General features: G+C 42.4%; 1 protein-coding gene across 2 annotated transcripts in view; it reads right to left on the bottom strand.

Moving 5' to 3' along the window:
* AGBL4 (AGBL carboxypeptidase 4) overlaps nt 1-24,326 on the bottom strand; it is a 1,613,281-nt gene that overhangs the window by 1,410,752 nt on the left and 178,203 nt on the right. For both annotated transcript variants that reach the window (XM_077277379.1, XM_077277378.1), the window contains one exon: nt 23,192-23,316. In XM_077277379.1, coding sequence (XP_077133494.1) covers nt 23,192-23,316 — 125 coding nt within the window. The remainder of the gene's footprint in view (nt 1-23,191; nt 23,317-24,326) is intronic.

Genomic DNA, 24,326 nt, shown 5'->3' on the forward strand with positions numbered 1-24,326 from the left:
AAACGAAAAAGATGAACATGCTTACTCTTCTTTTCCTAGCCTGAAACGGAGATTAATCATGTCTGTGTTAGTACATGAGGAGAGTGATCATGTCTGTGTCAATATATAAGAATGTTGATAGTATATGAAGAGTGTGATCATGGCTGTGTCAGTATATGAGAGTGGTGATAGTATATGAGGACAGTGATGATGTCTGTGTTGGTGTATGAGGAGAGTCATTATGTGTGTGTCGGTGTATGAGGAGAGTCATCATGTCTGTGTCGGTACATGGGGAGAGTCATTATGTCTGTGTTGGTGTATGAGGAGAGTGATCATGGCTGTGTCAGTACATGGGGAGAGTCATTATGTCTGTGTTGGTGTATGAGGAGAGTGATCATGGCTGTGTCAGTATATGAGAGTGGTGATAGTATGTGAAGAGAGTCATCATGTCTGTGTCGGTGTATGAGGAGAGTGATCATGGCTGTTTCAGTATATGAGAGTGGTGATAGTATGTGAAGAGAGTCATCATGTCTGTGTCGGTGTATGAGGAGAGTCATCATGTCTGTGTCGGTACATGGGGAGAGTCATCATGTCTGTGTCGGTGTATGAGGAGAGTCATTATGTGTGGGTCGGTGTATGAGGAGAGTGGTCATGGCTGTGTCAGTACATGGGGAGAGTGATCAAGGCTGTGTCAGTACATGGGGAGAGTGATCATGTCTGTGTCGGTGTATGAGGAGAGTTATGTCTGTGTCGGCACATGGGACAATTCATAGAATAAGAAGCCTTTGAATGAAATAAAAAGCTGCATGTGAGGCACCATAATGTATCTGGTTATCCATCATTCCTGTAGAATAAGCCTTGCTTGAACTGTAAACCATGTGACTCCTCAAATTTTCTATTTTTTTCTACAACCTTTAAAGGGAACCTGTCACCCCCAAAATGGAACTTGAGCTAAGCCCACAAACATCAGGGGCTTATCTACAGCATTCTGTAATGCTGTAGATAAGCCCCCGATGTATCCTGAAAGATGAGAAAAAGAGGTTAGATGATACTCACCCAGGGGCGGTCCCGCTGCGGTCCGATCCGATGGGCGTCGCGGTCCGGTCCGGGGCCTCCCATCTTCTTACGATGACATCCTCCTCTTGTCTTCATGCTGCGGCTCCGGCGCAGGAGTACTTTGTCTGTCCTGTTGAGGGCAGAGCAAAGTACTGCAGTGCGCAGGTGCTGGGCCTCTCTGACCTTTCCGGTGCCTGTGCACTGCGGTACTTTGCTCTGCCCTCAACAGGACAGACAAAGTACGCCTGCGCCGGAGCCATGGTGTAAAGACAAGAAAAGGACGTCATCAATAAGAAGATGGGAGCCCCCGACCGGACTGCGACGCCCATAGGACCAGAACAGAACCGGGACCGCCCCGAGTGAGTATAATCTAACCTCTTTTTCTCATCTTTCAGAATACATCGGGGGCTTATCTACAGCATACCAGAATGCTGTAGATAAGCCCCTGATGCTGGTGGGCTTAGCTCACCTTCCATTTTGGGGGTGACAGGTTCCCTTTAAATGGGTTTTCTTATCAAATACATTTGTCACCTATCTACAGAATAAGTAATTAAGTAATAAATGACCGCTCCTTGAGGGTACAACTATTGGAACCCCATGATCCTGAGAATGGGGATCCCTCGTAGAAAGGTATGGAATGTTGGTGGGGTGTGCGCACTTGTGTTCCATTCACACAGGGAAAACAAGGACCCCACTTTTAGGATCTGTGGGAATTCCAGCTGTTGCACAGAGACGACGTATAATACCAATATGGGTAGATACATCTTCCTTGATTGGGATGTCTCATCTTTTTAAATTAATACAATTTCAAAGTGTCTGCAAGAACAAGCAACTTTACAACTTCTCCATTCTCAAGAATGGAGACATTTTTAATCTTATTATTCACCTAGTTTACCAGCCACTGCTGCAGTCTATTGGTGGTGGCCAGTCTCCTAGACAAGGAGAGCTGCACTTGCAAGCTCCTCGCTACAGAACTTGCAGGCGCAGCTCTTTATCCGGACATTTTTAGCACCCACTTCCTATGTTGCAGAGACAACAGCATCAAGGCGAGATCATAGATGACATATTCCGCAGCGCTTTACAGGCATCTTCATCAATGCCCCCACTGGGGTTCATAATCTAAGTTCCCTATCAGTATGTTTTTGCAATCCGGAGTACCGGTGAGTAAAACCCAAAGAGAACATACGAAGTCCTTGCAGATGTTGCCCTTGGTGGGATTTAAACCCAACACCCAAGAGCTGCAAGGCTGCAGTGCTAACCACTGAGCCACTGCGTCATCCTGCTACAGGGCTGAACTGTCAATCATCAAGAAGCCTGGAGGCAGGGAAGCAGGAAGTCAGGAGCCTGTATAGCAGTGCACTCCTAGGACACACCCTTTAAATTAGGACTAAATTCTAAAATCTGGTACCTCTGAGATCTATGCTGTTCACTGTAAAGTTGCTCAAAAAGTTTAGATTTTTGCAAACTCCCAAGATTCTCCGTCCTCTGGCATGTCCTATCAGCTAGTGACAGCATTCACAATCAAAGGTCCCCAGCTCATAATAACTCTTTCACAGTTCTCTGTTAATAACGCGTCCTAGTGAATTCGATTAGTGCATTGTAACATGATCAGATAGAAAAAGCAAGGAGTCATGTTAAGCTCTTTGTCACCCCACAAAGGTACGGTTTAAAGGTTGCCAGGCAACAGGACAATAGCCGGAGATGAACATACATTCAAAGACGGAATGTGAAAAGAAAATTAGAGTAAAAAACGTAGACGGCTTTACAACGTTGGATAGACGGTGGGAGTTATATCTATGCTCTGTACTGATTGCAGCATATAGGAAGGAAGAGCAGAGACAAAGCTTAGAGGGATTTCATGACGACAGCTGTGAACGGTAAATGCATTTTTCTTAACGTTGCAAGTAAAAAGAGAATGGAAATGCATATATACAGATATAAATATATGATATGTTCATAGCATCACTATGCTTCATTAATGAGGACAACTCCTGTCCATATGACCTTTTGGAATATATGAACGTAATAGAGAAGTACTATAAGTAGAGGAGAGAGTAATTAAGGCTCCGTTCACATCTCCATCGTACATTCTGTCATTCATGTCTGCATGTAGCATTATTATTTCTGTCATAATGTTATGAAACTCGATGGAGCCCATTAAAAGTCACGCCCCCTGATGAAGCAAGGGTGAAACGTATGTTGGTGCACCAGGTCCACATATCACACCAGTCTGTTGGAAATGTAAATTATCTTTCTGTTATGTCCATGCATATACAGTGCTTTGTAAAAGTATTCGGCTCCCTGGAACTTTTCAACCTTTTCCCACATATCATGCTTCAAACATAAAGATACCAAAGGTTAATTTTTGGTGAAGATTCAACAACAAGTGGAACACAATTGTGAAGTTGAATGAAATGTATTGGTTATTTTAAATTTTTGTGGAAATTCAAAAACTGAAAAGTGGGGCATGGAATATTATTCGGCCCCTTTACTTTCGGTGCAGCAAACTCACTCCAGAAGTTCATTGTGGATCTCTGAATGATCCAATGTTGTCCTAAATGCCTAATGATGATAAATATAATCCACCTGTGTGTAATCAAGTCTCCGTATAAATGCACCTGCTCTGTGATAGTCTCAGGGTTCTGTTTGAAGCACAGAGAGCATCATGAAGACCAAGGAACACAACAGGCAGGTCCGTGATACTGTTGTGGAGAAGTTTAAAGCCGGATTTGGATACAAAATGATTTCCAAAACTTTAAACATCCCAAGGAGCACTGTGCAAGCGATCATATTGAAATGGAGGGAGTATCATACCACTGTAAATCTACCAAGACCCGGCCGTCCCTCTAAACTTTCATCTCAAACAAGGAGAAGACTGATCAGAGATGCAGCCAAGAGGCCCATGATCACTCTGGATGAACTGCAGATATCTACAACTGAGGTGGGACAGACTGTCCAAAAGGACAACAATCAGTCGTACACTGCACAAATCTGGCCTTTATGAAAGCGTGGCAAGAAGAAAGCCATTTCTCAAAGATATCCATAAAAAGTGTAATTTAAAGTTTGCAACAAGCCACCTGGGAGACACACCAAACATGTGGAAGAAGGTGCTCTGGTCAGATGAAACCAAAATCAAACTTTTTGGCAACAATGCCAAATGATATGTTTGGCGTAAAGCCAACACAGCTCATCACCCTGAACACACCATCCCCACTGTCAAACATGGTGGTGGCAGCATCATGGTTTGGGCCTGCCTTTCTTCAGCAGGGACAGGGAATATGGTTAACATTGATGGGAAGATGGATGGAGCCAAATACAAGACCATTCTTGAAGAAAACCTGTTGAGAGTCTGCAAAAGACCTGAGACTGGGACGGAGATTTGTCATCCAACAAGACAATGATCCCAAAATAAAGCAAAATCTACAATGGAATGGTTCACAAATAAACGTATCCAGGTGTTAGAATGGCCAAGTCAGAGTCCAGACCTCAATCCAATCGAGAATCTGTGGAAAGAGCTGAAAACTGCTGTTCACAAACGATCTCCATCAAACCTCACTGAGCTCGAGCTGTTTGCCAAGGCAGAATGGGCAAGAATTTCAGTCTCTCGATGTGCAAAACTGATAGACACATTCCCCAAGCGACTTGTAATCGCAGCAAAAGGTGGCGCAACAAAGTATTAAGTTAAAGGGGCCGAATAATATTGCACACCCTACTTTTCAGTTTTTGATTTTCCACAAAAATTAAAAAAAAACAATAAATTTCGTTCAACTTCACAATTGTGTTCCACTTGTTGTTGATTCTTCACCAAAAATTTACATTTGGGATCTTTATGTTTGAAGCATGATATGTGGGAAAAGGTTGAAAAGTTCCAGGGGGCCGAATACTTTTGCAAGGCACTGTAAGGTGCACCATACTATCTGCTTAAACATGCCAGAATCCTACACTATGAGGTTTATACAGTACAGACCAAAAGTTTGGACACACCTTCTCATTTAAAGATTTTTCTGTATTTTCATGACTATGAAAATTGTACACTCACACTGAAGACATCAAAACTATGAATTAACACATGTGGAATTATATACTTAACAAAAAAGTGTGAAACAACTGAAAATATGTCTTATATTCTAGGTTCTTCAAAGTCGCCACCTTTTGCTTTGATGACCGCTTTGCACACTCTTGGCATTCTCTTGATGAGCTTCAAGAGGTAATTTCAGTTGTTTCACACTTTTTAGTTAAGTATATAATTCCATATGTGTTAATTCATAGTTTTGATGCCTTCAGTGTAAATGTACAATTTTCATAGACATAAAAATACAGAAAAATCTTTAAATGAGAAGGTGCGTCCAAACTTTTGGTCTGTACTGTACACTGCTCAAAAAAATAAAGGGAACACTAGAATACTCCATCCTAGATATCTCTGAATGAAATATTCCAGTTGCAAATTTTTATTCAATGCATAGTGGAATGTGTTCAGAACAATAAAACATAACAATTATCAATGTAAATCAAAATTCATATCCCATGGAGGTCTGGATTTGGAATGATACTCAAAATCAAAGTGGAAAATCAAATTACAGGCTGATCCAACTTCAGAGGAAATGCCTCATGACAAGGAAAAGATGCTCAGTATTGTGTGTGGACTCCACGTGCCTGTATGACCTCCATACTGTACAACACCTGGGCATGCTCCTGATGAGGTGGCAGATGGTCTCCTGAGGGATCTCCTCCCAGACCTAGACTAAAGCATCCACCAACTCCTGGACATTCTGTGTGCAACGTGACATTGGTGGATAGTAACATAGTAACATAGTTATTAAGCTTGAAGGAAGAATTTAAGTCCATCTAGTTCAACCCATAGCCTAACCTAACATGCCCTAACATGTTGATCCAGAGAAAGGCAAAAAAAACATGTGGCAAAGAGTTCCACATTGGGGAAAAAAATTCCTTCCCGACTCCACATACGGAAATCAGACTAGTTCCCTGGATCAACGCCCTATCAAGGAATCTAGTATATATAACCTGTAACATTATACTTTTCAAGAAAGGCATCCAGTCCCCTCTTAAATTTTAGTAATGAATCACTCATTACAACATCATATGACAGAGTTCCATAGTCTCACTGCTCTTACAGTAAAGAATCCGTGTCTGTGATTACGCTTAAACCTTCTTTCCGCCAGACGTAGAGGATGCCCCTTTGTCCCTGTCTCAGGTCTATGATTAAAAAGATCATCAGAAAGGTCTTTGTACTGTCCCCTCATATATTTCTACATTAAAATAAGATCACCCCTTAGCCTTCGTTTTTCCAAATTAAATAGCCCCAAGTGTAATAACCTAGCGAGACATGATGTCCCAGATGTGCTCAATCGGATTCAGGTCTGGGGAACGGGCGGGCCAGTCCATAGCTTCAATGCCTTTATCTTGCAGGAACAGCTGACACACTCCAGCCACATGAGGTCTGGCATTGTCCTGCATTAGGAGGAACCCAGGGCCAACCTCACCAGCATGTAGTCTCACAAGGGGTCTGAGGATCTCATCTCGGTACCTAATGGCAGTCAGGCTAACTCTGGCGAACAGATGCAGGGCTGTGTGGCCCTCCAAAGTAATGCCACCCCACACCATTACAAACCCACTGCCAAACCAGTCATGCTGAAGGATGTTGCAGGCAGTAGATCACTCTCCACGGCGTCTCCAGACTCTGTCACATCTGTCACATGTGTTCAGTGTGAACCTGCTTTCATCTGTGAAGAGCACAGGGCACCAGTGGCGAATTTGCCAATCCTCATGTTCTGTGGCAAATGCCAAGCGTCCTACACGGTGCTGGGCTGTGAGCACAACCCCCATCTGTGGACATCAGGCACTCAGACCATCCTCATGGAGTCGGTTTCTAACCGTTTGACACATGCACATTTGTGGCCTGCTGGAGGTCATTTTGCAGGGCTCTGGCAGTGCTCCTCCTGTTCCTCCTTGCACAAAGGATAAGGTAGCGGTCCTGCTGCTGGGTTGTTGCCCTCCTATGGCCCCTCCATGTCTCCTGGTGTACTGGCCTGTCTCCTGGTAGCGCCTCCAGCCTCTGGACTCTACGCTGAGAGACACAGAAAACCTTCTTGCCACATGTGGCATTGATGTGCCATCCTGGATGAGCTGCACTACCTGAGCCACTTGTGTGGGTTGTAGAGTCCGTCTCATGCTACCACAAGTGTGAAAGCACAAGTAACATTCAAAAGTGACCAAAACATCAGCCAGAAAGCATTGGTACTGAGATGTGGTCTGTGGTCCCACCTGCAGAACCACTCCTTTATTAAGGGTGTCTTGATAATTGCCAATAATTGTCTTGTCATCTGTTGTCTATTCCATTTGCACAACAGCATGTGAAATTGATTGTCAGCCAGTGTTGCTTCCTAAGTGGACAGTTTGATTCCACAGAAGTTTGATTTACTTGGAGTTATAGTCTGTTGTTTAAGTGTTCCCTTTATTTTTTGATCAGTGTATATATGTTGGCATTAAGGCTTTGATTTTGGTGTCTTCAAATAATAGCTTTCAACAAATGCTCAGACTGTTAATGATTTAATCCTCGTTATATGAGGTATAAATATGTACATGTATTATGTGGTCCTCCGTTGTGTTACTCTGTTGACCCTACATTGTTTTTAAATTGTTGAATTTAATAAAGATTATGCATTTTAGAGATTATGTGCACTCATTGGTTCTTTTGTTGGTATTCATGACTACACAGAAACCCAGCATCTTTGGCCTTTTCTGGCACCTGACACCGTCAGGTTTCCTGTGCTGACTAGGCTGTGGCACTATGATGGCCCCGATTCATCACTGCTTTGAGCCTTTTTTTGTCTAGTTGTATGCCTTTTTTATTTGCACCCAATTTGTTATTCTACTTGCGTTTGTTAAATTTTTTCTGCTTTGTGGGCGGAGTCTACCAATTCCAGATTTTTTCCCCTGATTAATCAATTGCAACTCTTTGAAAAGTTGCAAAATTTGGCGCAACTCCACTCTAGTCCCCCCTTGGGTATTTTTGAGAATGCCAGCTATTTGGTGCAATTTTTTAGATGTTGGTGCCAAAGTGCAAAATTTGGCACCAGAACTCGCAAAAACAGTTCAAGACAGGAAACAAAACCATTTTTGTTTTTCACTTTGCACCAAATCCATTGATGAATTTGGCACCAAAAATGGAAATGGATACAATAACACAAAAAAAGGAAAGTGATTTAAAAAAACTAAACCTATAAATGATGAATCGGAGGTATTGACATGATGTCGTAGCCCGGAAGACCCAAAAGATGGTCCAGTGAAGACCACACTGGTGACTAGACCAAAGAAGACGAGTGGACTGGAGCAGGACTGCATAATGGGACAAATGAAGTACGGTTGAGTATAATGTATTTTTTTCCGGAATATATTTATTATGCTCTGGCTCTCTGACCTCCGGTTTTCAGGATTGTGGCGGCCCCAGCGATCGGACCTCCAGTGATCTTGAAATGAACCCCTATTCACAGGGGATAACTTCCAAGCGGGGTTTTTACTTTATTTTTTTAGTCCCCTTGGGAGACTTGAACCTGCGAATGCCTCATCACTTGTTCTATACTAGGGTACAACTAGAACCATAGTCTTCATAGTCTCGGTAAGTTGCTGGGCTTCACAAAAGTACTGACAAGGCAGCTATAGGGGCTTTCAGCAGACTCACGACTACTATGAAGGCTGGAACCACGCGATCACGTCACAGGATGGAGGGATGATGGACAATGGAAAGGCGCTCCATACACAGTAATACTAAAATTTCCTATGTCGGTAAGGGGTTAAATAGCCAAACAAACCAGTGGTAGGACCAACATCTATCAGACATTTATGGCATAAAACTGCATCCATGAGACAATACGGCATGTTATAGATGAGAAAAACCCTTTTACTTTGCTTCAGTTGGCAATCGGTGCTTATATCAGCAGTTTATCTGCACTCTTAGGAAAATGTTTTTACTTTTCGTTTTATTGATAAAGATTAAAAATAATAAGTCTAATTTCTTAGGCCTTATTGAGTGAAGGGCTTACAGAAGATATCACCAAATCCTCCTGTTAAATCCCCCATATTCATTTGTGAATGTGAGAAGGAGTCATTCGCCGATAGACACGTGTAGCTCCATTTTCATGGATTTGTTTACCAGTGTTTCTATCACCTCTGAATCAATATTTTTCTCTGAATGATTCTGATTATCACTCTGCCCTTCGTGGCATTTCCTAGAACGTTCCTAGAATGGTCGTACATAGAGTGCATGGTATAATGTGACACCTACAAAATGTACTGCAGATTGAGCAGAGCAATAAGTGTCGTTACGGGGAGCCATCAGCAGTAGGGGGTCATGGTGTTCATTTAGAAGTAAAGGGAAAGAACAAGAAACAGGTCAAAGAAAAATAAGAAATAACTATAGTACAATAGAATAGGTTTATCATAGCATCTCATATTAAAAGTTTTAAGTTTGGGCAAAATGGCAGACTCCTATTGCTCTAACATTTAACCTTGGACATTGACATCTTTACACCCCAAACATCTAACTTGGTCATCTTTACATTTTTAAGCTATGAAGATTGCCAAGTGGCATGCTGGGAATTTTTTATTTATTTTGGGGGGGGGATTTGTAATGTAGTAGCCATGTACATGGAATGTGAGAGAAAAAAAATCTGGCACTCACCGCCCCTTAAAATCTGCCTTTATTCGTGAAGTTTAAAACATGGCAGCAGCAGGAGATGAAGGATGATGGCCGCTTCGCGCTCCTGAATCCCAGAGGAGCGCGAAACAGCCATTGTACTTCACTGAGTTACATTCTCAGCCTGCTGCCATGTTTTAAACTTCATGAATAAAGGAAGATTTTGAGGGATGGTGAGTGCCAGATTTTTCTTCTCTCATATTCCAACTATATTAATCTCATTCCTCTGGTACTCAAGATCTGTGTTGCTTGGAAGGATGCCAAGTTTTTCTATGACTAGGCTAGTGTTAGTGCCGGTTTTCCTAATTTAGCACATAATAACCATGTACAGTATAGGTAATATCTAATTAATAACCTTCCTCTTCTATTTTAGTGCTCATTCCCTCATGCTCAGTGCAGTCAAGGGATCACTACACACGACATTCCTACTTTCTATAATATCCCATTGACAGAGCAGTTCCTACTTTTCCACTCCGCCCAGTCATCAGGACTTCAAAGCTGATGTCATTGTGACTTACAGCCATATTCAAGGGGGAGGTTGCCGGGCCTAGCATAGGCGCACTGGCACTTGCAGGACATAGGCAGTATGGTTCTAGCAATGGCTGCATAGCCAGTGGAAAGCATCATGTGTTTGGTTAGGAAAAAGCAAAGGAAACTGACTACACAGGAAAAGGGGTATGTAAACCACAAAAAAAAAAAATGCACAAGCCAAAATCTCGACAAAAGGAAGGTAAAATAATAATAAAACTTGCAAAAACACAGAGTCTAAAAATATTAAAATTGAGAAACCTCTTATCAAATTGTTAGAATTGATATTTTTCCGCTGATATCTTGCGCAAGTGCACATGCCTATGCTATTACGTAGCACGTGTACAGAAAAGGCTAGAAAGAAGGCTGTTATGCGCATGCCTACACTGTAGCAATGTGCGCATGTGCGGGGTTTCAGCAGAGACATCACTGGCCAAGCGAATCCAGTCAAGTCAATCAAAGAAATGGGGGGAAGGCCAAGAAGGACAACTTTATTGATTAACAACATCAATTTTGGTCCAAAAACATAGTTTTTACAAAGCTGTAAAAAAATATGTCTCTACACCATGGACCATGGATTTGGCAACAAAAAATGTAATTATTCTTAGAGAAAGCTGCCCTAAGGGTAGATGTCCTTACATTAGAATATAATTTTGCCATAACTGACTCCCTTAAACAAGGAAATATTCTGAACAAAACAGAGTGATTCTTATACAGGTCATTGATCAGTATATTACATTTATATTTTCTTACGTAATATAATATCATTTTTCACCTTTAATATCATAACAGTTTTTGACAACACAAAGCTGAACGTGGAAGGTTTGACAGTTCTGATGCCGGCTACGACCTTGTCATAGCTCTATGATAGCTGTCAACCTGAAGATTCCAAAGACAGAGGGCAAAAAGGCTAAAAACTCTGTTTACGTAAAGACTCTAAAAATACAGAATAAACAGCGAACATGATCAGGAAGAGTCAACTCATACAATAGTTTCTGGATGTTTCCTTCCTAAAGATTTACAACATAATCTACATATAATTGTTCTTTCTTTCAGTGCAATAACATTAAAGGGAGTCAGTCATTAGATTCATGGAGTTTGACTAAAGAAATGAGCTGGAGTATAAGTTGGTATATGTGCAATGTGTAGGAGCATGTTCACACTGTGGCCATTTCACAGACAAAACCCAATAAAAACAAACTATATGAGCATATACCCTGTAGTAAGTATATAAGTAAATAGTATTAGTACACCTAAATAACATAACGTACTTAGTTAACACTATTTTGATTAAAAAAAATGTAAAAGCCATCCCATCGCGACAAATTGTACCCAATCGGTACAAACCTATTTCTAGTATTAAAACCTTACCTTGTGTCTTAGTATGTTCAAGGTCAATTCTATGGTTTTACTGTAGTTTCTTCTACTTTGTACAAACAGGGGTATTGGCCCCCAAACAGGGGTATTGGCCCCCTTTTTAAGATAGGCAGTTTATCTTTATAGCTTCCTATTCTCATTTTATTTTTTTTCCATCTCTTGGGTAATAAAAGTTTGGTAGCGAGATTGCTGTAGCATTTCAGAGAAAACATAGTTTAAAGAGGCGGCCGAAGAGTATAAGGAGAGACCTGACTAGTCCAATCATGTCCCCGGCTAGCTTCTCTCCAGCCCACTGTAGGTGTTTTCTTATGTACACACATGGGAGAGAACTGACAATCAAATGGAGAATGGTGGGGAGAAATCTGCCGGGGACATCATTGTAGAAGTCAGGTATCTCCTTATAGTCCCTGGTTGGCTCTTCAAGCTATGTTTTCTCTGAAACGCAGTAGAGTTTCAGAATAAAACGTACTTGGCTGCAATCATGCAACCGGGTTCTGATTCATGCTGCCCGTGCATTAGCAAAAAGATTTTAGCACCAAATTCAATACTCTACTATGTACAATACTAGTGTATGCTGCATGTAAAGCATAAAGCACATATTTTGGATGTCTAACAAGTTCAGAAGTGACCAATCCATGACGTGGTCCTTTTCAATTCTGTTCATAATAAAACTGTAAATCTACAGAGACATCCTTCATGTCAAATGAATTCATCAAGTCTTAAACTTTCCCAAAAATAAGACTCTTTGGCAATGCAGCAACACCAGGAAGCTGATGTAAAAACACTTGTAAGTTGCAGAAAAATAATTACTTCAACGGTTTCCTGCAAATAAAAATTTCAAGTGACCTTGTGACCATCACAAAAAAAAATCCAAAATCAAATATTTTGAGATGGTCACAAGATGTTAGGGCTAGCGGAACGTACCGAGTAATGAGAGATAGATACGAGGTGCGTTCGCAGCCCGGGGTCCACCGTGCAGAGATACCTGCTGCTAAGTAATGGCGGATGGACAGTGAGCTCACACGTGGGTTAACCTCACCCCGTGCTTCACAGAGTCGCACTGTACACAGAAAACTATTACCCTAACTAGGGTTGTGCTTGCTCTGGAACTCTTCTGTGCTAACTGCACACATGAAGGAACTAGATGCTAAGCCAAGGCTAAGTGCGGCCATGCAAACCTATTATAGTTGTAGCTTCTTCAGGACTTTACTAGTGGACCAATAGGAGCTGCAACAGGACCTGAGCATGTGACCCCCAACCTCCAATGAGAGGTCTTCCCTTTTGGCATGCTCAGAAGGAGAAAAGCAGGACTTAGTCCCAGAAGCGTCTGCTCGCCGCTGACCAGTACTGGCTACAATGGCTGATCAAGGAAGGGCAGCAGTAACCAAGTGCACAGTATCTGCCTGAGCCAGACGCTGGGACCGACGTCTCTGCTGTGCAGGCTCCACTGTGGCTGGAGAAGAATGGGAGACCGCAGCCGAGGTGGTTCGAGATTCCCCCTGTGCAGCGGCGGGAACTCGAGACTTAACACAAGATTTCTTGTAATTTTTTTTCCTATAAAGAAATTGTTTTGGACCCTGTAGCTTCAAGGCTTACCATATTTTCCAGATGCATTCCAAAATATCAGTAAAATTTGTAACTTTAGGGTCAACAGGAGACATTTCCCTTCAAACATAATTTATCAATGAACATAGTCTTGAAATAAAACTGGTAGACAAAAAAAATGTCTTTCACAAAAAGAAAATTAACTGAATTTAAATATATTTTTCATGCTGAATTGGAATATGCTTTCAGAATTTTTTTCCCATCAGGCAGGGCATATTTTAAGTTTTATGGAAACATGACAAAATAATACTTATGTAGTCAACATTATATGAAATTCAGATAACCTAGAACATTTTTGATGATGATTTATGGGAATATTTTGCTTTCGGTATGTCTCTCCTCGTGGTCAGCCAACATACTAGGGCTCCATTTGACTTGGTACCTCTGTTCCATGGTAGTAATCTGCTGATGAATACGCTCCCCATGCCGCTCACTGACTGCACCAAGATTTTCTGGAAAGATGTCCAGGTACGAGTCCAAGAAATGGAATTTTAAGGACATGTTGCATCCCGTAGCTTGGTATGATTTCACAAGGTCACTCTTTACATCATCATAGTTTTATAATTTCCGAGAAAAGAAGAAGAGTCGTTTTTTAAGGATAGCCAGGCTGCTTTTTTTCAATGAATTTAGCAGTCCCTGAAATTGCTAATATGTGGCCTTATAAAAATACTTTTTCTCAGTTTTGCATCACTAACTTTGGGAAATTTAAATTTCAAATGTATAAGTGCAGAATTTTTATCACGTGCTTTTACGAATTGTTCCATCAATCCTAGTTGAATATGCAGTGGAGGTAAATATTCTATATAACATTACCATTATGCAAAAGGACGGCCTTCAAACTAACTTTTGATGAGTCTATGAACAATCGCCATTCATCTGCCCAGTGTTGATGCCTAATGGCCTCCATAACAGAACAAACATTATTACAAAAAACTATGCCTTTTTCTTCAGATAAATAATTTTTTTAAATCACTCTCTCGACTACAATACCTGCATATTCTCACTTCTTCGTGGAGTAGATTCCATCCTTTGAACCTGGACCTGAAGCTCTGATTGTTGATTAGACAAGTCTGTTGTGAATTTACCTTTTGGCTCCCTCTAGTGGCTACTAGTGATTTTACTCTGGGTATGTCTATCATCCCTTGTATGCTCACCTGGGTCGTTAGGTCAGGGGTGTTGCTATATAAGCTCCCTGGACCTTCAGTTCAATGCCTGGCAACGTTGATATCAGAGCTAATCTGTAGTGCTCTTGTCTACTGATCCTGGTTCCTGCGTGATTAAGCTAAGTCCGCTTTCTTGCTTTTTGCTATTTGTTTTTGTTTGCATTTTTGTCCAGCTTGTTCATTATCTGTATCCTTTCCTTGCTGGAAGCTCTAGGGAGGCTGGAGTTCTCCCCCCGGGCCGTTAGACGGTTCGGGGGTTCTTGAATCTCCAGTGTGGAATTTTGTTAGGGTTTTTGTTGACCATATAAGTTATCTTACTACATTCTGCTATTAGTAAGCGGGCCTCTCTTTGCTCAACCTAGTTCATCTCTGTGTTTGTCATTTCCTCTTACCTCACCGTTATTATTTGTGGGGGGCTTGTATCCTACTTTTGGGGTCTATTCTCTGGAGGCAAGAGAGGTCTTTGTTTTCCTCTTCTAGGGGTAGTTAGTCCTCCGGCTGGCGCGAGACATCTAGCGACCAACGTAGGCATGTTCCCCGGCTACTTCTAGTGTTGGCGTTAGGAGTAGATATATGGTCAACCCAGTTACCACTGCCCTATGAGCTGGATTTTTGTACTTCGCAGACTTGCTGATATCTCTGAGACCCTCGCCATTGGGGTAGTAACAGTTTTCCAGGCCAGTATTAAATGTTAAATGCATTGCAGAAGCGGGATTATAAGAAAGAAAGTTCTGAGTTTTTTTTTTCTCTCTCTCATTTTTTTTTCTTTTCCCCTTTAACTCTGAGTGGCTTGTGTTACTACTGTGGTGATTCTACGCATGTTATCTCAGCATGTTTTAAACGTCTTACTAAGGTGGTTAGTCCGGTCGCCATTGGTAATTTGCAACCTAAATTTATTCTATCTGTAACTTTGATTTGCTCACTGTCATCGTATCCTGTCATGGCATTTGTGGACTCAGGTGCTGCCCTGAGCCTTATGGATCTGTCATTTGCCAAGCGCTGCGGATTTGTGCTTGAGCCATTGGAAAATCCTATCCCTCTTAGGGGCATTGACTCTACGCCATTGGCAAAAAATAAACCGCAGTTTTGGACACAGGTTACCATGTGCATGACTCCCGAACATCGGGAGGTAATACGTTTTCTTGTTCTACATAAAATGCATGATTTGGTTGTTTTGGGTTTGCCATGGTTACAGACCCATAATCCAGTCTTGGACTGGAAGGCTATGTCAGTATCAAGCTGGGGCTGCCATGGAATTCACGGAGATTCCCTGCCCTTGTCTATTGCATCTTCTACGCCTTCGGAAGTTCCGGCGTATTTGTCTGATTATCAGGATGTCTTCAGCGAGTCTAAGTCCAGTGCACTGCCTCCTCATAGGGAATGTGACTGTGCAATAGATTTGATTCCTGGCAATAAGTTTCCTAAGGGGAGACTGTTTAATCTGTCGGTACCTGAACATACCGCGATGCGTTCATATATCAAGGAGTCTCTTGAGAAGGGGCATATCCGTCCTTCTTCTTCCCCTCTTGGTGCGGGATTCTTTTTTGTGGCCAAAAAGGACGGATCTTTGAGGCCTTGTATTGACTATCGGCTTTTAAATAAGATCACTGTCAAATTTCAGTATCCTTTGCCGCTGTTGTCAGATTTGTTTGCCCGGATTAAAGGTGCCAAGTGGTTCACCAAGATAGACCTTCGTGGTGCGTACAACCTTGTGCGCATTAGGCAGGGCGATGAATGGAAAACCGCATTCAATACGCCCGAAGGTCATTTTGAGTACTTGGTGATGCCATTTGGGCTCTCTAATGCACCTTCAGTTTTTCAGTCCTTCATGCATGACATTTTCCGGAAGTATCTGGATAAATTTTTGATTGTTTATCTGGATGATATTCTGTTTTTTTCTGATGATTGGGACTCGCATGTGGAGCAGGTCAGGATGGTTTTTGAGATTCTGCGTGAAAATTCTTTGTTTGTAAAAGGCTCAAAGTGTCTCTTTGGTGTACAGAAGGTTCCCTTTTTGGGGTTCATTTTTTCCCCTTCTGCTGTGGAGATGGATCCAGTCAAGGTCCGAGCTATTCATGATTGGACTCAACCCTCGTCAGTTAAGAGTCTTCAGAAGTTCTTGGGTTTTGCTAACTTCTACCGTCGTTTTATCGCAAATTTCTCTAGCGTTGTTAAACCGCTGACGGATATGACCAAGAAAGGCTCTGATGTAGCTAACTGGGCTCCTGCTGCCGTGGAGGCTTTCCAGGAGTTGAAACGCCGGTTTACTTCGGCGCCTGTTTTATGCCAGCCTGACGTCTCACTTCCCTTTCAGGTTGAGGTGGATGCTTCGGAGATTGGGGCAGGGGCCGTTTTGTCGCAGAGAGGCCCTGGTTGCTCTACTATGAGACCTTGTGCCTTTTTCTCTAGGAAATTTTCGCCGGCAGAGCGAAATTATGATGTGGGCAATCGGGAGTTGTTGGCCATGAAGTGGGCATTTGAGGAGTGGCGTCATTGGCTCGAGGGTGCTAAGCATCGTGTGGTGGTCTTGACTGATCACAAAAATTTGATGTATCTCGAGTCTGCTAAACGCCTGAATCCTAGACAGGCCCGCTGGTCATTGTTTTTCTCTCGTTTTGACTTTGTGGTCTCGTATTTACCAGGTTCTAAGAATGTGAAGGCCGATGCTCTGTCTAGGAGCTTTGTGCCTGATGCTCCTGGAGTCGCTGAACCTGAGGGTATTCTTAAGGAAGGAGTTATCTTGTCAGCTATTTCTCCAGATCTGCGACGTGTGTTGCAGAGATTTCAGGCTGGTAGGCCTGACTCTTGTCCACCTGACAGATTGTTTGTGCCTGCTAAATGGACCAGCAGAGTCATTTCCGAGGTTCATTCCTCAGTGTTGGCAGGGCACCCGGGAATTTTTGGCACCAGAGATCTGGTGGCCAGGTCCTTTTGGTGGCCTTCCTTGTCAAGGGATGTGCGGTCATTTGTTCAGTCCTGTGGTACTTGTGCTCGAGCTAAGCCTTGCTGTTCTCGTGCCAGCGGGTTGCTCTTGCCCTTGCCTGTCCCGAAGAGACCTTGGACACACATCTCTATGGATTTCATTTCGGATCTTCCGGTGTCTAAGGGCATGTCTGTCATCTGGGTGATATGTGATCGTTTCTCCAAGATGGTCCATCTGGTTCCTTTGCCTAAGCTGCCTTCCTCTTCTGATCTGGTTCCTGTGTTCTTCCAGAACGTGGTTCGTTTGCACGGCATTCCTGAGAATATTGTGTCGGACAGAGGATCCCAGTTTGTTTCCAGGTTCTGGCGATCCTTTTGTGGTAGGATGGGCATTGATTTGTCGTTTTCCTCCGCTTTTCATCCACAGACTAACGGACAAACGGAGCGAACTAATCAGACTCTGGAGGCGTATTTGAGGTGTTTTGTCTCTTCTGATCAGGATGATTGGGTGACCTTCTTGCCGTTGGCTGAATTTGCCCTTAATAATCAGGCTAGTTCTGCCACCTTGGTTTCGCCATTTTTCTGCAACTCCGGTTTCCATCCTCGTTTTTCCTCGGGACATGTGGAGCCTTCTGACTGTCCTGGAGTGGATTCTGTGGTGGATAGGTTGCAGCGGATCTGGAATCATGTGGTGGACAACTTGAAGTTGTCACAGGAGAAGGCTCAGCGTTTTGCCAACCGCCGCCGCGGTGTGGGTCCCCGACTTCGTGTTGGGGATTTGGTATGGCTGTCTTCTCGATTTGTTCCTATGAAGGTCTCCTCTCCCAAATTTAAGCCTCGATTCATTGGTCCTTACAGGATATTGGAGATCCTTAATCCTGTGTCCTTTCGCCTGGATCTTCCGGTGTCGTTTGCCATTCACAACGTATTTCATAGGTCCTTGTTGCGGCGGTACGTTGTGCCTGTGGTTCCTTCTGCTGAGCCTCCTGCTCCGGTGTTGGTTGAGGGCGAGTTGGAGTACGTGGTGGAGAAGATCTTAGATTCTCGTCTCTCCAGGCGGAGGCTTCAGTACCTGGTCAAGTGGAAGGGCTATGGTCAGGAGGATAATTCCTGGGTGGTCGCCTCTGATGTGCATGCGGCCGATTTAGTTCGTGCCTTTCACGCCGCTCATCCTGATCGCCCTGGTGGTCTTGGTGAGGGTTCGGTGACCCCTCACTAAGGGGGGGGGTACTGTTGTGAATTTACCTTTTGGCTCCCTCTAGTGGCTACTAGTGATTTTACTCTGGGTATGTCTATCATCCCTTGTATGCTCACCTGGGTCGTTAGGTCAGGGGTGTTGCTATATAAGCTCCCTGGACCTTCAGTTCAATGCCTGGCAACGTTGATATCAGAGCTAATCTGTAGTGCTCTTGTCTACTGATCCTGGTTCCTGCGTGATTAAGCTAAGTCCGCTTTCTTGCTTTTTGCTATTTGTTTTTGTTTGCATTTTTGTCCAGCTTGTTCATTATCTGTATCCTTTCCTTGCTGGAAGCTCTAGGGAGGCTGGAGTTCTCCCCCCGGGCCGTTAGACGGTTCGGGGGTTCTTGAATCTCCAGTGTGGAATTTTGTTAGGGTTTTTGTTGACCATATAAGTTATCTTACTACATTCTGCTATTAGTAAGCGGGCCTCTCTTTGCTCAACCTAGTTCATCTCTGTGTTTGTCATTTCCTCTTACCTCACCGTTATTATTTGTGGGGGGCTTGTATCCTACTTTTGGGGTCTATTCTCTGGAGGCAAGAGAGGTCTTTGTTTTCCTCTTCTAGGGGTAGTTAGTCCTCCGGCTGGCGCGAGACATCTAGCGACCAACGTAGGCATGTTCCCCGGCTACTTCTAGTGTTGGCGTTAGGAGTAGATATATGGTCAACCCAGTTACCACTGCCCTATGAGCTGGATTTTTGTACTTCGCAGACTTGCTGATATCTCTGAGACCCTCGCCATTGGGGTCATAACACAAGTCTAAATCACGGACAAGGCCGTTCAGATCTTCTTGAGATAAGAAGTGAAGTTCTGATGAACTTGTTCTGAAAGTAGGATAATTTCTGACATTGCCGCATGCTTCCTCTTCAGTATGAGTAAGGTCAGAGTCAGAGTTGTCACTTAAGGACACAAAATCTGGACACTTGCGTACCGGAAGTTCTTCACTATATAAGACAGGCCACACTGCAGATGGCAAATTTGGGTAATTAACTGTAAATGTTCTTTTAGATGTGATTTCTTTAATGTTCTTTAAGCAGAAATAGAAATCTGTTAAGTGGTCCTTCGCTTCCCTCAAAACCATCTGAATGGCAAATAGCATATGACTAGTGATGAGCGAACGTGCTATGATAAGGTGTTATCCGAGCATGCCCGGGTGCTAACCAAATGACTTCGTTGTGCTTGAATAATATGTTCAAGTCCCCACACCTGAATGTCTTGTGGCTGTTCGACAGCCGCAACACATGCAGGGATTGCTTATAGAACAGTGATAAGCAAGCATGCTCGAGTAAGGTGCTGTCTGAGCATGCTTATGTACTAACCGAGTGACTTTGGAGTGCTCGAAAAATTTGTTCGAGTCCCTGCGGCTGCATGTCTCCCGGCCGTTCGACGGCCACAACACATGCAGAGTTGTCTTTTTGTTAGGCAGTCCCTGCATGTGTTGCTGTTGTCGAACAGTCAGGAGACATGCAGCCGCGGGGACTCTAACACATTTTTCGTCGCTCGCTGAAGACACTCGTTTAGCACCCGAGCATGCTCGGATAACTCCTTTTCCGAGCATGTTTGCTCATCACTATATTTGACCTGAACCATCCCAGAAGAAGGCAAAGCGCCAAAACGCGCGTTGGGGACGGTGGCACCTCAGAGCTCCAGGTTTCATTCAGGTAATATACACTTGCTGTTTGTTTGGTCGTTTACATAGATCTCTTTGCTCAGGTTCTAAGTGTGGCACACAGCCCTCTTGGGGATATTCTGTTGGTATGCGGTTTTGCACATTGTATATAGGTATCACTTTGAGCAAATATACTCTATCTTTATACTGTATACCTGAATGTATCTGTCTGTATCTGTACTTTTCAAGATCAACACCTTTGCACCTGAAATAAAGCTCACAAGTTACAACGCTTTTTTACAAGTGGCCTAAAATTTCATCTTCGACTCTTCAACGTCAGTTCACTGCACACATAACAGAAATTGTCTGGATGATACAAACACTTTTTGGAATTATTGAAAAAAATATAACAACAAACTAACAAACTAAGAACTAACAAAATTTGAGAAACAAGCAAAACACTTTATATCAACAAAAGAACAAACAGTAACAGACTCACTGCCATTTCACTACTGGCTCTCTACTTACAAAAGATGCAATATCTAAGCATGTCTGAACATGAATGCACCTGCATAATCTTTTGTTTTGTCTTTTACCATAGCAGAAGACCCTATTCTTCTGATCCCATAATGATTAGAACTCTAAATAATTTAGTTAAATTATCCGATGGCAAAGCATAAAAAAATGTAAAAAGCGCTAAAATTAAAAATAGAAAATAAGTAAAAAACCTGTGCTTGATGAAAAAATTCTAACAAAATATTTGAATTCAGGAGGTAAAGTCCTACTACAATCACTATTAAATGTTCTTGTGAAAAAAAAATCATGTTAACAAGTTTAATCAGGGCCTGATCCCGGTTTTCGTGGACGCTGGGAGAAAGAGTCTCAGTGGGCCCCTTTATCACATAGCATGATTCATGATGCACAGATACAGTAGAAAAATATAGGTAGTGTACAATGCCAACGATTTCACTTCTTACATTACATGATATCTATTGGAAATTCTACAATAGCTCAGAAACCAGACAGTATAGTCCTCCATGCAGTATTATGGGCACCATATAGTGCTCCATACAGAATAATGAGCCCAATCCATTGCTCCATACAGTATAATGAGCCCCATATATTGCTCCATACTATATATAATAGGCCCCATATATTGCTACATACAGAATAATGAACCCCATATATTGCTCTATACAGTATAATGAGCCCCATATATTGATCCATACAATATATAATAGGCCCCATATATTGCTCCATACAGAATAATGAACCCCATATATTGCTCCATACAGTATAATGAGCCCCATATATTGCTCCATACAGTATAATGAGCCCCATATATTGCTAGACACAGTATAATGAGCCCCATATATTGCTCCATACAGAATGAGCCCCATACAATGCTCCATACAGTATATTAAGCCACATATATTGCTCCAGTCAGTATAATGGACCTCAGATATTGCTCCATTCAGAGTAATACACCACATATAATGCTCCACACAGTAGAATGAACCCCATATATTGCTCCATACAGAATAATGAGCCCCATATATTGCTTCATACATAATGGGCACCATATAATGCTCCAAACAGTATATGATGGGCCCCATACAATGCTTAATGCATAATGGGCCTCATATAATGCTCCATACAGTATATGATGGACCCCATATATAATGGGCCCCATATAATGCTCCATACAGAATGGGCTCCATATCGTATATGATGGGTCCCATATATTGCTCCATATATAATGGGCCCCATATAATGCTCCAGTATATGCTGGGCCCCATATAATGCTCCAGTATATAATGGGCCGCATATAATGTTCCAGTATATAATGGGCCCCATATAATGCTCCAGCATATGCTGGGTTCCATATAATGCTCCAGTGTATGTTGTGACCCACATAATGTTCCAGTACATAATGGGCCCCATATAATTCTCCAGTATATGCTGGGCTCCATATAATTATCTAGTGTATGCTAGGCCCCAAATAATGCTCCAGTATATAACGGGCCCCATATAATGCTCCAGTATATAATAGACCCCATATAATGCTCCAGAATATGCTGGGCTGCATATAATGCTAAAGTATATGATGGGCGCCATGTAGTGCTCCAGTAAATAATGGGCCCCATGTAATGCTCCATACAGAATAGGCCTCAAATATTGCTTCAAACGTTTAAAAAAAATGAAATACTCCCCTCTCCTCGCTGGCAGCTGCTCTGCTCCGGACTCCTTAGCGTCTCCATCTTCCGGCTCTCTGCACTGTGACTGTTCAGGCAGAGAGCGTGCACTGTATGATGTCATCGCGCCCTCTGACCTGAAACGTCACAGTCAGGAGACGGGGAAGACGCTGCAGCAGTGATACGGGGAGAGATACTGTAAGTACTGCAAGTAACGGGGCCCTGAGCAAGCGGGAGGTGCCGCATAGCATGCCCGTATCCCCGACCCTGAGTGGTACTCCCCGCCTGCTCAGTGCCTCGGGGTGCTGACACTGCCCTGAGTCTAATCTTAACTTTAAAAAAAAAGTAACCTACACATTGTGTCCATTGAAGGTCACTTACAGCTATATTTTTTACAGCGTAATAACTTTCAAAATAGATCAATTTTTAGGGCAAGGACTGCCACTAAGCAAGACGTCAACCAAACAAGAAAAAATTGCAAGCAAAGCTCTGTATTTGTTATATATATCAAATATTGATCCCAGCTATCCATTCCAGTTAAATAGCAAAAAAGTGCAAGAGTATCTGAACGGCATAAAAAATGTGAGCATAAGCAAAGTTTTCAGATATTTCAGCAAAATATCGACAGGACGACTTTCTGTAAATGAGTTCATTATGATATAAGACAAGAAGCATGAACCAATCTATTGTGAAACAAAGCTAAGGACATATTGAGGGTTCATAGTACAGTAATCCTAGCTTCAGACACATAAATGGACATCGAATGCAGAAATTCAAGAAGAAATCAATATGAAAAATTTTGCTTACCTGGTATTCTTTAGTATTCTCAACAGTAAAGTTGAACCAGACGCGAAAACGGGGGTTACATGTATCAGGTCTAATAAAGAGGTCGTACTCAAATTCCGAGATATAATCCACTCTTCCAAGATTACCTATTACATAAGAATAACATACAATAAAGTGGTGTCCAACAGAGAAAGCAAATTTTAAGAAAAAATATATATGGTCTTCCCATTATACTAAAGTATACAAAGTGGCACTACAATGGGTGCAACATTTGGCCCCTTTTATGCATTTTTCATGAACTATTTAGGATGATAAAATCAAGCTCCTTAACCTGAACCAAGAAAAATCGTTCACCTTTCTTTTCTCGGCAGTATGGTGGCTCAGTGGTTAGCACTATGGCTGGACCTTGGGTGCATGGTTCAAACCCAAACCAAAGGAACATCTGGATGGAGTTTGTGTGTATGTTTCCTCCAGGCTCTTTGGCCAAGGTCTTTCTCCCACATATCAACAAACATATGCTTTGCTACGTAGCCTCCTATGAAACTTCCCCTAGTCTGTAGTTGAGAAATTAAATCATTAGCCAAGGACATTTTAATTGAAGCCATTTTATTGAAGCAATATACTACAACGTCAACATAGCAGTGCGCACGCGCCGACCATAGGGATAGTGGCGATAGCCTGCGCATGCGCACTGCTATGTTGACGCTGCACTGGAATTTTTCAATAAAACACAAAAAATGTTTTCCCCCCCCCCATTGAAGTGAAACTGTCATTTTAAGAGAAATTACAGCAAGATGTCTGTGTCTGTCTTGAGCTCCTTCGCGACTTCTCCGCAGAATCTTATGAGAACAACCGTCATCTTCAATCTCGGTAATGGGAAAATTTGTCTTCAATGTTCAGTATACAGAGTTTGCAGTTTTTACTCTTGAATTGAGATTTAAAGATCAATGCAGGAGGAGAAAGATGCACATTTCTCTTAAAAGATAAATTACAAAGTTGCCTATTTTCATATGTCCTATTGAGTTACGAAATAAAAATTAAAATGACGGTTACTCTGTAAGTCACAGAATAGAGGAGCAGAAGGTGATGCTGCAGTCTGTGAATGTTAAAGAGACTCATACTGGAAGAGGGGAGGCAGCTGATTGGTTAAACAACA

Source organism: Ranitomeya variabilis, chromosome 8 (genome assembly GCF_051348905.1).
Source record: "Ranitomeya variabilis isolate aRanVar5 chromosome 8, aRanVar5.hap1, whole genome shotgun sequence".
In the NCBI taxonomy this organism is placed as follows: domain Eukaryota; kingdom Metazoa; phylum Chordata; class Amphibia; order Anura; family Dendrobatidae; genus Ranitomeya; species Ranitomeya variabilis.